The sequence below is a fragment of the Odontesthes bonariensis genome, chromosome 5 (genome assembly GCF_027942865.1).
Source record: "Odontesthes bonariensis isolate fOdoBon6 chromosome 5, fOdoBon6.hap1, whole genome shotgun sequence".
Taxonomy (NCBI): domain Eukaryota; kingdom Metazoa; phylum Chordata; class Actinopteri; order Atheriniformes; family Atherinopsidae; genus Odontesthes; species Odontesthes bonariensis.
The window spans coordinates 17,079,256-17,091,603 of record NC_134510.1 but is presented as its reverse complement, the minus strand read 5'-3'; the positions used below and the strand labels follow the sequence as shown (position 1 = coordinate 17,091,603).

General features: G+C 40.6%; 1 protein-coding gene across 2 annotated transcripts in view; it reads left to right on the top strand.

The window, feature by feature from the left end:
- Positions 1 to 12,348, top strand: part of LOC142379801 (growth factor receptor-bound protein 10-like) — a 68,244-nt gene that overhangs the window by 13,143 nt on the left and 42,753 nt on the right. Inside the window, exons 2-3 of one of the 2 annotated variants that reach the window (XM_075465077.1) lie at positions 407 to 533; positions 8,421 to 8,517. In XM_075465077.1, the coding sequence (XP_075321192.1) occupies positions 483 to 533; positions 8,421 to 8,517 (148 nt within the window). In that variant the 5' untranslated portion in view covers positions 407 to 482. The remainder of the gene's footprint in view (positions 1 to 406; positions 534 to 8,420; positions 8,518 to 12,348) is intronic. The other variant, XM_075465078.1, reaches the window with a different exon arrangement.

The following is a 12,348-nucleotide window of genomic DNA, read 5'->3' as shown; positions in this document are numbered from 1 at the left end:
AGTTTGGCCTCTTGGAACAGAAGAGCATATTTAGGACCTCTTGAGTGCAACGCATGTTGCAGTTATGTTAACAAAGACCACATCTCAGCAGCTTGTTCAGCTTTTCATGTTAAACTGAAGTAGGTTAAGGTTTGATGAGATTTGTTGGTTTGTGATGAGATGTATAGATTTTTCTTAACCATCTACCGTTTATGCCCAGCAGCCTCTTGTTGTTGTTTACTCTGGGCCTGTGTGGGTTAAGATGAGCTCTGTGCTATATCTGTCCTCGCAGAACTTTGACTTCTTCTTCCTTTCCCTGCATCATCCTCCTCTTTTTCCAATATCCTTCCTCCTGTGGATCTTCTTCTTCTCCCCTTTTTGGTAACTTCCAGCTAAACTCCATTCGTATGCTCTTCTTCTTTCACAGGTTCTACTCCTGTCCATCCTGTAATAAATCTCATCCAACCAGACGAATTGCTCAAAAGATCTGAAAAAGTCAAACGATGGCTGTGGCCGGATGTCCGGATTATTTCCTGCATCATCCAAATTATCAGGTACTTGATCTTTTTTGGTGCACTTCCCTGCACTACTTTCCCTCGAGGAAATATTTCTTTTACCCATATTTTTGTTGCAGTTTAATTGTTGCCAACTTAAGGCAAATAAGACATGGCCAAGGCTAATCTGCGAAGCCAAACTTTGATCTGTTCAGAGAGGACTCAGCAGAACTTAACACTCAAGATGTCTGTTTAGGATTTGAAACCCAGCGAAACTTTTTCTCAACAACAGATGTGAGAGACAGATTCATTTCTTACCGTACTGTTCAGAGTTGGACCTTTTTATCGACGTGATGGTTCACCTGCACGTATTTGTGCAAGTTAGCACTTGGTAGTTGGTAGTTGTTCGCCATGATAGTTTTACTGCGGGTTTCTAACAAATAGGGAGAATGAGGATTCAAGTCATTACAAACCTCCTTAACAATCCTGCCATTACCAGCCTTTTCTTGATCTGATCTTAAGACACACTTAGCAATTTTGACTGGGGAGATCCTCATTTAAGATGGCAGCTGCGCAGTATAGTCCACTGAGAGAGACTTCAACAAATGAACAGATGAATGAATTATCCTTATATAGCCTACCTGTCACTTTTTGCAGCAGAGCCATTTCTAAGATGCATTCACTAAAGTCAGATTTATTATTTAATTAATGTTGGTCACGTCTTTCCATTGTTTTAAGTTTAGGGCTTGTGCTGTTATCTGTTACAGCTTAAGATTTTTGAGACAAAAATGTGGAAAAAAAAACCTCAAAAACAAACAAACAAAAAAGAAACAAAATAGCAGCTATTATTCTGGTGTCGGTTATAGTTTTTATAAATAAAAAAAAAATAGGGATAGGCAGGTCACAGCTTTACAAACATGAAAATGAGATTGAAATCGGTGCATCTCAGACTTAAAAGGGTGAAAGTGTTTTAGTCTTTCCATTTTGAAGTATCTAACATATTTAACGGTCTTGCATGTTATGATAGTCAGCTCCCCAGTGTTGTATAAAATACAAAGGACACCAAAGCAAATCACATTTAATCTGTCATATACAGATAAATACGTACGTGTTTTGCGAGGGAAGCTGTTTTTATTTAACTTTTATCTAGCATCTGACTCTCTCTAGTACAGCTAAATTCACTGAACAAACGTTGCCTTTAGAGGTCATTTTTGTCAGATGACATTGTGGTTATAAAATCAAGATTTCATTGAAATGGAGTGAGACTCTGGAAATGCTTTAAGTAACCGTGAGCTGACATATAAATGCAAAAATGGAACTTTAGAGCACACGTGGAGTTTCTTGGGCAAATGCATGCTGGAGTGATTTAATCCTCAACCGCATTGTTTGGGTGTCTTAGTCAGATTTTAAGTCGTCCCATTTACTCCAATTTTGGTCAGATTGACACGTTTACATATATTTTAAAAGTCTGGTTTTGGACGGACTAACGCAGTAATTTGGTTATTTTTAGTGTCATCAAAACGTGCTGAGCGAGTAAAATCTTCTTTGCAAAAGATGAGAGCTTCGGTAATACAACTAAAGCCATGTTCAGACTACAAGATTTTCAGTGTTGTCGGGCCATTGTATTTTTCACACTTCATTGTGTGTTTCTGTCGTGTTTGGAGTTCTGAAGTTGTAGTGTGCTCGCATTACACAACTGATGTGCTGTAGGGGTCACAGAATTGACTTTGGACTCATCGGAGGGGCCTTTGTAAAGCAGTTAAAGCTGCAAACAAGTTTCTTTCCCGTCATCAAAGATGGCTCGCAGACGCAGAAAAATTGTACTTCCACAAATGGCTAAGGTGTCTTAGAACTTAAGTATTTTCTAAAAGCACAACATTCTAGTGGACTTCAAACCCATTAACGCTCAAACAGAAACTGGTTCACCTAAAGGACAGAAATCCCAAACACAAGCTGGGGAGACTAAACAACCACTTACCAAGAGCACAGCTCCTCAGGAGAGCCAGCTCGTCTGGTCAATACTCAGTCCACCAACATTTAAAGTATAAATGAATCTCTTTTGAGAACAGTACTGAAAGCAGCACTTGATCAATTAGAATATATGGACTATACCATCAAACTTTTTTAATCTGAGTTTCTCGTAAACACAGAAGCATCATCTTGCATCTTGGCATAGTTTGTTGTTGAGTGAGGTAGAAGAACCTTGACTTTTTGACACTGAATAGAATTGTTTACAGGAAAAAAAGGCCTGGACTCATTTGGACAGTTGCACTTTCAGCCCAATCAGAAGCTGGATTAATGTCTGCTGCTTATCTGGGACATGGTTTTATCTGTGCCCTTTGAACTCAGAGCGAGAGGATAAAGAGTTCAGTCTTAATAAGATAGAAAGTTCAGGATTCATCACCACAGATTTGCTTCAAGCGAGTTTTGTGTTTCTGTGGATGCACTTTTGCACACGTATAATTTGTCAAAGAGTCGAGTCAGGTTTGCTAATTGTCTCTGAGAAATGAACAGTGTTTCTGTGTCTGTTTCATTTTTAGAGATGGATACAATACAAGGCAGTCTTCATTTGGCTAATGCTAGAAAAATGGAATAAGAGGATGTGTGCGATCACATGTAGCCCCGATCAAAATTTCTGTTACTGTGAATTGTTGAGAATGAAAAATTGACCGAGGGTGCCTAACTACAGTTAGAGCCACATACATTTTTACTAACAGATGCATTAATGTTCACTTCATTACGGAAGAAGTAGGCTCTTATTTAGTTCGCTCTGTCAGATCTAAACCTCATTAAAAGAAAACTTTGGTCCGACCTCAAAGGAGCAACCCATTGAAGAGCAAGCAAGAATCCTACAAAACAAAAAACCTTTTGCCAGAAGAATGGGTGTAAATTCTCCCCAGAAGAATTGGAAAGACAAAAGAAAAATGTTCACATCCTTGATGCTATTCAAACGGGATGTTACAAAGTCGTAACCACGCAAGGAGATTAAACCTTGACATTTTCTTGTGGACGAGACAGAAATCGTGCTGAACGTTAAAGGATGCGCTTTGGTTTTACATGCTCAGCTATTTATCACAACAGGAATTCTGATTAAGGTATGCTGTGTTTAAAGCTAGTTTGAAAAGTGGGCCGCACCTCTCAGCTCCCTCCTAAACTTGTCCTGTCGTTTAGATTAAATGAATGGAAATCAAATGGGGATATTTCTTTTTTTTTTTTAGATGGCCAATGTAAATTGTTTCATGAATGAGAGTTTGAAAGTTTGAATCCCTAAGTGGAGTAAGGCATCAACTATGTTTTTTAATTTGAAGTATTTTTGCCAGCAGTTTGTGTGGGTGCTGCAGTTGCAGTATGTGGACGTTAATGTGTGTACACAGACACAAACGCGCACGTGCACAGAAACATTCGCTTGGCTGTTTGCAAACCATTCAGCTCTAACAGATGTACCTTGATTTGCTGAATGAGAAAACCCATTCACAGTGAAATCCCAGCGCTGTGGAAGATTTTTTTGCCTGATAAAACTGCGGCGGCAATGCAAAACAAATTCCAAGTCAAGATAACATTCATAGTAAACTGGTGGCATTTAACACTTTCATCTTTTTTTTAAATGTATAATCAGGGCAAATCTGATGAGATGAGCTTGTTTGCGATGGGACAATTTATCCAGAATTGAGAGTATCCATTACATTTTATTAAGATTAGATGAATGAATGAATGAGGCAGGCCAACCTGGGCCTTTGTTTGATCAAATAATCTAAATGACCCACTGACCTGCTGTGCACTTAGATTTCATGGAATCTCTGAATGCCAAAAAAAAAAACCCCATCATGAAACTGAGGTCATGATCAGCGAGTGAACAGCTCTGTCAGGGATGACTGTGATAATGTGTTCAGCAGGAGTTGCCACAATTTAGGAGTCCCACTTACTTATTCCTTTCGTAATCTCATGTATGTCAACATACAGATTAACAGACCAGCAAATGTATTTGTGCACTTGGTTTCAACTCAACAAATGTATTCATTTTCTGCAGTCGGCTTATTATTTAGACGTGCAAACTGTTTAAAGTGATCTGAGGTGCTTAATGTACAATTCACAATAGCACTCCACTTACAGACTTCAGGTAGATTAGCTAGCCGTTGCCTACAGCTGACTGTGAAATGAGCTGTCAGAGTAAAGGAAAGCCCTTTGTTATAGACAGTTTGCTGCTGTGGATTAAAGAGCTTCTCATTAAACAGTCATTAATCTTTCTTCTGTCCAGATGGTACAAAAGCCAGAATCTGATACAACTCTTTACCTGTGTCAGCTGGTTGAAGACCATGAAATAAAAGGGAACAACACATGGATAAAGGGCTTTCCGTAGCTTTGCAAGGTTTATTTAAGTATGGCTTGAACAAATACAGTGACCAAAATTATGTGGACCCCATGAAAAAGACTGCTGCAAGCAGGCAGGCAGTGGCTTGTGGAGGATAAATTGTTCTTGGCAAAATCTTTGCGAGAGGATTTTTCAAAGTGAACTCACTCCACTGAATTATACTTGTCCTTATCTGAATCGGTAGACTATGGCACATCACTTCTCAATGGCAACTGGAAGCTCAGCAGGCTGTGATTCAAAGTGCGACGGTTTTCTTGTTAAAAAAACACAAATGATAGATAGTCTTCATTTGAATAATGCACTTTTAACCTTGTCTAGGCTCTACAAAGAGCTTTAGAGGGTGTTTCTCATTCACCCTTTCATACAAATACTCGTAAAGCGCTCCATATATATTATGTGCTCTGTTTATAGGTGGGCAATATGGGGTTCAGTGTCTTGCTCAAGGACACTTAACAAAAAACTTAACAAAACATTGTCTAATCTGTAACACTGACTAAGATCTGCTGTATGAATGTGGCTTTTGATGTAAAAGCCAATTGAGTTTTCGACTAGACTAGAAAAGGCTGCATGAGTACAGCCTATTTGATGAAATTCATCGCAGGATCGTGGGTATTGCACATTACTTCACAGAATCCCTTGAATTTAGTAACTTTATTTTCTCCAGTGTATGCCTGTAACATATATAAAAGCCTATTTAGATCCTAAACTTAAAGGCATTGTTTGAACCCAGGAGACCAGAACTGCTGCCTTTTAGCGAACATGTTATGGCTTTTCTGTGTTTCATAAGAGCAGTATTATACCTCTTACCATCTGGCGCCACAGACCGGTTTTGTTTGCCTCTTGCTTATTTTATGCACCAAAACAGAATGAGACCGAGCACACTGAGCTGGGCATTGCTGGCATTGAGTAGTATTTTGGCTGTGTTGTGGATATGAAGCTAACAAGATGCAAATGAGGCTAAGATGAGGTGGGAGACAAGTTGTTTCTTGTAGCTGAAGCTGCTGATGAGACATGACAGTGCTGCTACTTCAGCTACGAGCCTGGGTTCTCAGCTTGCTCCGTCTTTTTTTTCTTTGTTGCACACCATTTATGAAAACAAGTATTTCCAACTGTGTAAGATAATCTCTTTTTTTTTCACATTGGAAATGAGAGAAAAGGGAGCCACTGTAAGAAAGCGTGACATCACTTTTTTGGGTCACTTAGATGCCAAACGGATGCAGTGGAAGAAAAAGAACTCACAAGGACAAAATCGGTTAGCCAGTGTTTGAAACTGTGTTTGTCACCCTGTGTCAATATAAATACAGATTCTGGAGTATTATTCATCAGTTTCAGTTGCTCCTTGTTAGCCTTAAGCCCCTCAGTAGGTCTAGTACTATTCACTCCCCGGTCATAACATTTAACCCCAGTATGACCTCTTCTTCAGGCGTAGCACGAATCTCAGCCTTTTTTTTCTTTTGTTTGGGGCTCAACCTTCAGACCTTTGTGTCTTCCCTGCTCCCAGGGCCTTAACCTTGTCCCTGACCTTCCACTGACCCCTTTTAAAAAGCTGAACCCTCAACCTCTTGACTCCTATTCGGAGCACCTTTCAACTTCATCAATATGAAAGGGCTCTTTTATGTTCCTTGTCAAAACTCGGCCTACCCTCCGTCCCGTTTTGACCCCTCCTTAGGAACTCAAGAAGCACATGTGTGCGTTGGTGTGTATGTGCATCCATGCTTATGTGTGTAAAGGGGTCAAGATGAGACATTGCAAGGGCAAAGGTAAAAGAAAGTGAAACATCTGTGTTTTCTTCCCCTCAGCTGACAAAAAAAGAAGAAATGTGAGCTTTTTGTGTCTACTTTTGGTAGCGTGAGTTTTACAGGCTCCAATAAACTGACAGCCATTGGCTAGTTAGACAACAGCAATGGGGAGATATTCTAAATGTCCATGATTCCTAGGAGTAAATTCCCAAGTTAACATTCGGTCAACTGTTTCTGTGAGTTTGCTGCTGGTAATATCAATGTGTGCAATGGTCCCTTAATTTATGTATTAATTTGTTCACTCCCAGACAGCCATGCGAAACAGCAAAGTCAGCATACGGTGGGACAGAATGTCTACGTTTTTGTTCATTGGAGCTAAACCAACCAAACTGTCCGACCTGCACGCACTTGTGCGCACACGTTAGCTCAGTGCAGTACCATCCCAGTGTTCTGTTGCTGTTTGGGTGACTGAGTGGGGATCAGTCACAGTCTGGTAGTCGGACCTGCAGATGGTGTGCATCGATGACGACGCTTGCTGAGTTGCAGGAACAAATGAAGTGATGCAGGGATTGTTCTATTGTTTGCCTTTTATTCGAAAGCGAGTTGGTCCAAGAGAAGCTAAAATCTACTTTTGATTCTGCAAAGACAGCTGAAATCTAGGATAATAGTAAGATGGAATGCTGCGACGTGATGATGCGGCTGGATTAGGTGCCACAGAAAGAGGGTTTTTAAGGCTGGAAGCGTCATACTGACTCTGTGCATCAAGTTTTAGTTTAAGTCTCCCAAATTTATTTCCGCTGAACAATAATTTTCAGGCAAATCGGGGTCTATGCATTCTGACTCCGTTTTGTTGAGCTTTTATTTGATGAATGGAGCCATCAGTGAATCCTACTTCAAGCTCAGTGCTCACAGTGAGTCAATTTTCTTTCAACTGCTTTGATTCCTCTTTGTAAGGTCCTTTTCTTCGTCACTGTACGACGCCAAAATGGCTTGAATTTCAACTCTCCAAACATATGCCTTGATAGCCCTCTTATTTGCTTAAAAAATTGTATGCTGACATACTAGACACAGATTAAAGTAAAAAAAAAAAAAGAAAGAAAAAAAGTCAATGATGAACTTTGTTGTGTGGCTTAAAGAAAACGACACTTAAGACCAAAGTAGATTTATATAAAATACCAATCCACAATTACACGATGAGGACTAGTATCTGTTGAGGCAACGTAACTCCGTTGAAGGCAAAAAGAATCAGTCAGAAAACTGAGCTAAATAAAACTCAAGAAAACAATAAAAATCCATGCCTGCCTGCATTGTGTCACTGCCGTAAATGGGGCAGAACAAGCAACCACAACGGCTTTCATTACAGCAACAGAGGAGGTCTGCTGTGCAACACACAGTCAGCAGGGATGTTTTCGTGAACACACCAGTCTGCCCCAGTACGTTCTGTTCCCACTCCTGCTGTGCGGGACGCCAGACTCCACGCATGCACACACACACACACACACACACACACACACACACACACACACACACACACACACACACACACACACACACACACACACACACACATACACACACAATTGGACTTATTCATAATAATTTATCATCCTCAGTCATTCTGAGTGCCAGAAAAAAACTTAAAATTGAAATAATGTAAGATTTTGTCATAATAATCACTCCTCTGCTTGGTTGTAGCTTTATTCCGAAAAAAAACCCCAAAATGAATCGTGACCAGGTAGCTACACAAAGTTAACCCATGTTGGGGTCATGTGTTTGTGCCTTTTTGTTTCCGAAACAAAAATGAGATTTTTCTTTCCATCTCACCTCTCTGCACCTCAGCAGGACAAGATAGACCGATCCTCCAATCACAGACAGGCTGACCTCATTCGTCCAAGCTTCCAGCAGTCAGCCAACCAGAGTTCTCCGAACCATCAAGGTTTGTCTTCACCTTCCAGAGAATATGTGTGTGCACAGTTGTTTGTGTTGATGTTTTTGCATCACGTGTCAAGTTATTTTCAAGTTATTACAGTAATCTGAATTACTGCTATGGATTGATAGTGTCTGGTTTCGGTGCAGTGTAAAGGAACGACTGCTGTAAATTATCCTCTACTGTGCCAGGGGTGGGTTTAGGGCTGAAACATATATTTGGGTCTCTTCCGACGTAAACATTTCAGCTGTTCAAAGGGTGATCTGCACGGACACGGGGTGCCATTATGATTGCGCTGTCAATCTAATTGTGCCATACAAGGGTCATCCATGACAATCGGAGCATGAGATTTAACCACAATATTGGCTCAGCATGGGAGGTAAGGGTGGGGAGTCTGTGAGGGCTCGGCCAGTGAATGCGAACGCTTGGCCCTGGCATGGGAAATAAATGGAGCAGAAATTACATTGTCATTTTTTTCAGGATCAGACCGGATCGAGGGAACTTGGAGCAAATCATTTGAGATGACTTTATCTTAGCAATATTGTTTTATTTTCAATAGAATCTCAGGGTGTTTTGTGCAATAGAGTATGCCAGGCATGTGTTGCAAGCATTACTACAGTATACCCTGCACCTCTGCCTCATTGTTAAGTCATTTTAGCACTTTAAGTATTGAGTGACATATTAGGCCCAGCGCTGGTGCGGGTTGGTACTTTGACCGCTTCAGCCAATATCCTAAGTCATATTATGTGTTCTACACAAATCTTTTGAGTAGAGATTTTAAATTTTGCCTCAGTAAGTGGGATGATTATCCTTGCTGACGTTAGTGAGCTTGTTTACCAATATAACTCCCACTTTCATATAAGGAGACTTTTTCGCAGTTACGGTATGAGGCTCGTGCCTTTTTTTTTTTAAAGTCAGCCCAGTTGTAAACCTATTAAATTTTCAAGGAACAGTACAGCTTTGTTGGAACATGAACTGCTTTTACTTCTCGTGTTTGGAATGAGACAATGTTCAGCAGCTCTCAGGGGCATTTGCAAGCCAGGTTATGATGTTAGGAACTAGCAGTTCTTCCACGTGATGTTCAGTGCAGTGTAGTTTTTATTTTTGCAGTGCATAGCATAATCTATCTCGGGGCACTTGACATTTTAAAGTACGACAGAGAGAACTCAAACAATTCACCGTTGAGCAGCACTTGGCAGCGGCGTGGAGGAAAAGCAGTTGGTTCGGGTGATATGAGAGCGGAAAGAGAAAACAGGCGCTTCAATTAAAGACTTGTTATCTTCTGCAGTTGAAGTAACTAAAAGCCTCTGTGATTATTTTAGGACTATTTCAGTAATACTGAGTGGCAAGCAGAGGTGATCAGTTTATGGTTCCCAACATCCTCGGTCTATATCAGTATAGTTTACCAATAAGTGATGGTTCAGGGTCACTTAAGGTCAGGACTAACTATAAGCATTATCTACACAGGAAATCTTTAAGCCAGGTCTGAAAATAGAGAGGGCTTCTGGGCACTGGTGTTACTGGAGAGGAGCTGGACGGCTGAACACCCTGCCTTTTGTTCCGTTAGATTCTTGAGGAATTACATGAAAGAGCACAACGCTGCTGCAGGAGCTCACAGGCACAGCTACCTTTCATGGATCAGCGAGGCAGAGGCCCAGAGGTGTGTCTCCTGCAGGGCAGAGATCTGGTTCTAGTGGGTGTATAAATCGCCATGGTGGCCAGACTGGTGTTTGTCTCCTTTTTTATGCCACATCATACGTTTTTTTTCTGTGTGGGAAAAGAAGTTGTTGGTTTTGACAGTGTGTAAAAGTAGAGGTTGTGAGCACATTTGCCAGCACCTGCTCACATCGATGGGGAAAGTGTTCGATCTTGCTGCTTTGGAAAATTTGAGACTGCTGCTTATAGGGCAAATATTTGAGCAATATATATATATCTTTTTTTGACTGATGTTCGGGTGCTGCATTGGTGGTGCTTTCAAAGACTAGTAGGGAATTGAAATTTCTAGCTTCTGATTGTTGAAAAATGAAAGAATGGCGGTTTGAAGTTAGATTTCGTGGTCAGAATGTAGAACAGTGAACTGGTGCAGCGTCATTCATCCAATATTAGCTCCTTTATTTTTTATGTTAAATGAGCTTCATGACTAATGGTGAGATTTGATGTTAATAGCAGATGAAAAGGCAAGAGCAAAAGAGCTTCAACTTGCCACTCCTGAGTTGGAGCAAATATAGCATTACCTGAATACAAAGCTAGGTGGAGATAACGAGAAAGAGGCAGGAAAACTTTCTAAAATTACTAAGTTTCCGCTGCAGATCTGACCGGCTCACTGAATGATACCTTTTCAGATATCGGGGGCCCAAAACGTGAGCGTTTGAGTTGATATCTACCTCAGACTCCCATATATATGCTCCGCAGCGAGGAATAAAGGTTTTTTTTTTTCGGTTTTTTTTTGTTGTCACCATAATATGTCCCCTTTGAGATTTTCTTCCAACCACATTTGCTCCTCAGAGATGATAGTTCACCACTATCCTTCCAGGTTTTGATAAAGCGTTGGGCAATTCGTGACCCAATTTTAGCAGTTTCAGCAGTCTCTTTAGTGGTTTAGTTTGATAGATACAGACCAACAGTTCATTATCAAACATCTTTTCTACAACAGGATGTGTCTTCTGATATGGTTGTTTAAGAATGAGAGGATGTTCAGTGCATCATTTAGGATTAAATCACATTGCCAGGTGAAATGTATTAATCACTTCAGAATCTCTCCAATTGGACTCACTTCCCTATTTGCTTATTTATATCCAGGTCGTGAGTTCTTTTTTTTTCTTATTTCAATTCTTTAATTCAGTTTTAAATTTTGACAAGAATCCAGAAGCAAATTCATGGAAAGGTTTATGCAGATAGTGGGGGGACAATTGGTATGTTCACAGATCTACACATATACGCACATGCACATCTTAGACCAAAGAGATAGCAAGGACAGTGCATCTATCTCTTAGCCTTATTAAGTGTAAGATATGTTCTCTTTTTTAAAAGAGGAAGAACATCCAAGTACGTTATATAATTTTGGTGATGTGCAGACGCAAGGGGAATTCTCAATGCTTGGCTCTTTTTTTTTCTTCCATTTTCACTTTTCTTATCACGTTATCCAGTGAATATAGATGTAGGTTTAGAAATAGGAAGAGAGGCATAAATGTTTGATCCAACGGGAAGCTGAAGTTATCTGAGTGCGACAGTGTTTATTTACTGGTCTTGTTCGCCAGTCGCCAGTCTCAGAATGTCATGTACGGAGATATCTGAGAACATCCTGTTCCATACTGTGACCAATCACCAATAATGCCACATTATGCTACATGTTCACTTTTTTTATTAATCTACTGAAATGGAATGATAAGGCTGTGACGTTGTGTTGCAATGGTTGTAACTATCTGTTCGTGCGGGACTGTGAGAAACTCCCACAGAAGCTCACCGACGTCATGGATCTAGCCTGTGTTCTGTAAATGGATTCCATGTATTTAGTGCCTTTCCAGTCTTATTGACAACTGGAAGCTTTATGCTGCCGGCCCCAATCGCACACATTCATTCGGCACATTTTAATGCACACAAGTAGCGGTTGTATCACAGTCATACTACCGGCGGCACTTTGGGTTTCAGTGTCTTCACCAAGGACTCTTTGATTTGTGATAAGCAGATGCCCTACTCCACCTCCAGAGCCACAGTGTTGCACAGATCTCGTCACTCACCATAAAGAAACATCAAGCTCAACTCAGCAGTGAGTGGGAAGTTCCCCTCACATATACATCTGTCCCTGCCTGTTTACTCCCACCTCTTTTCTGTTCCTGTCTG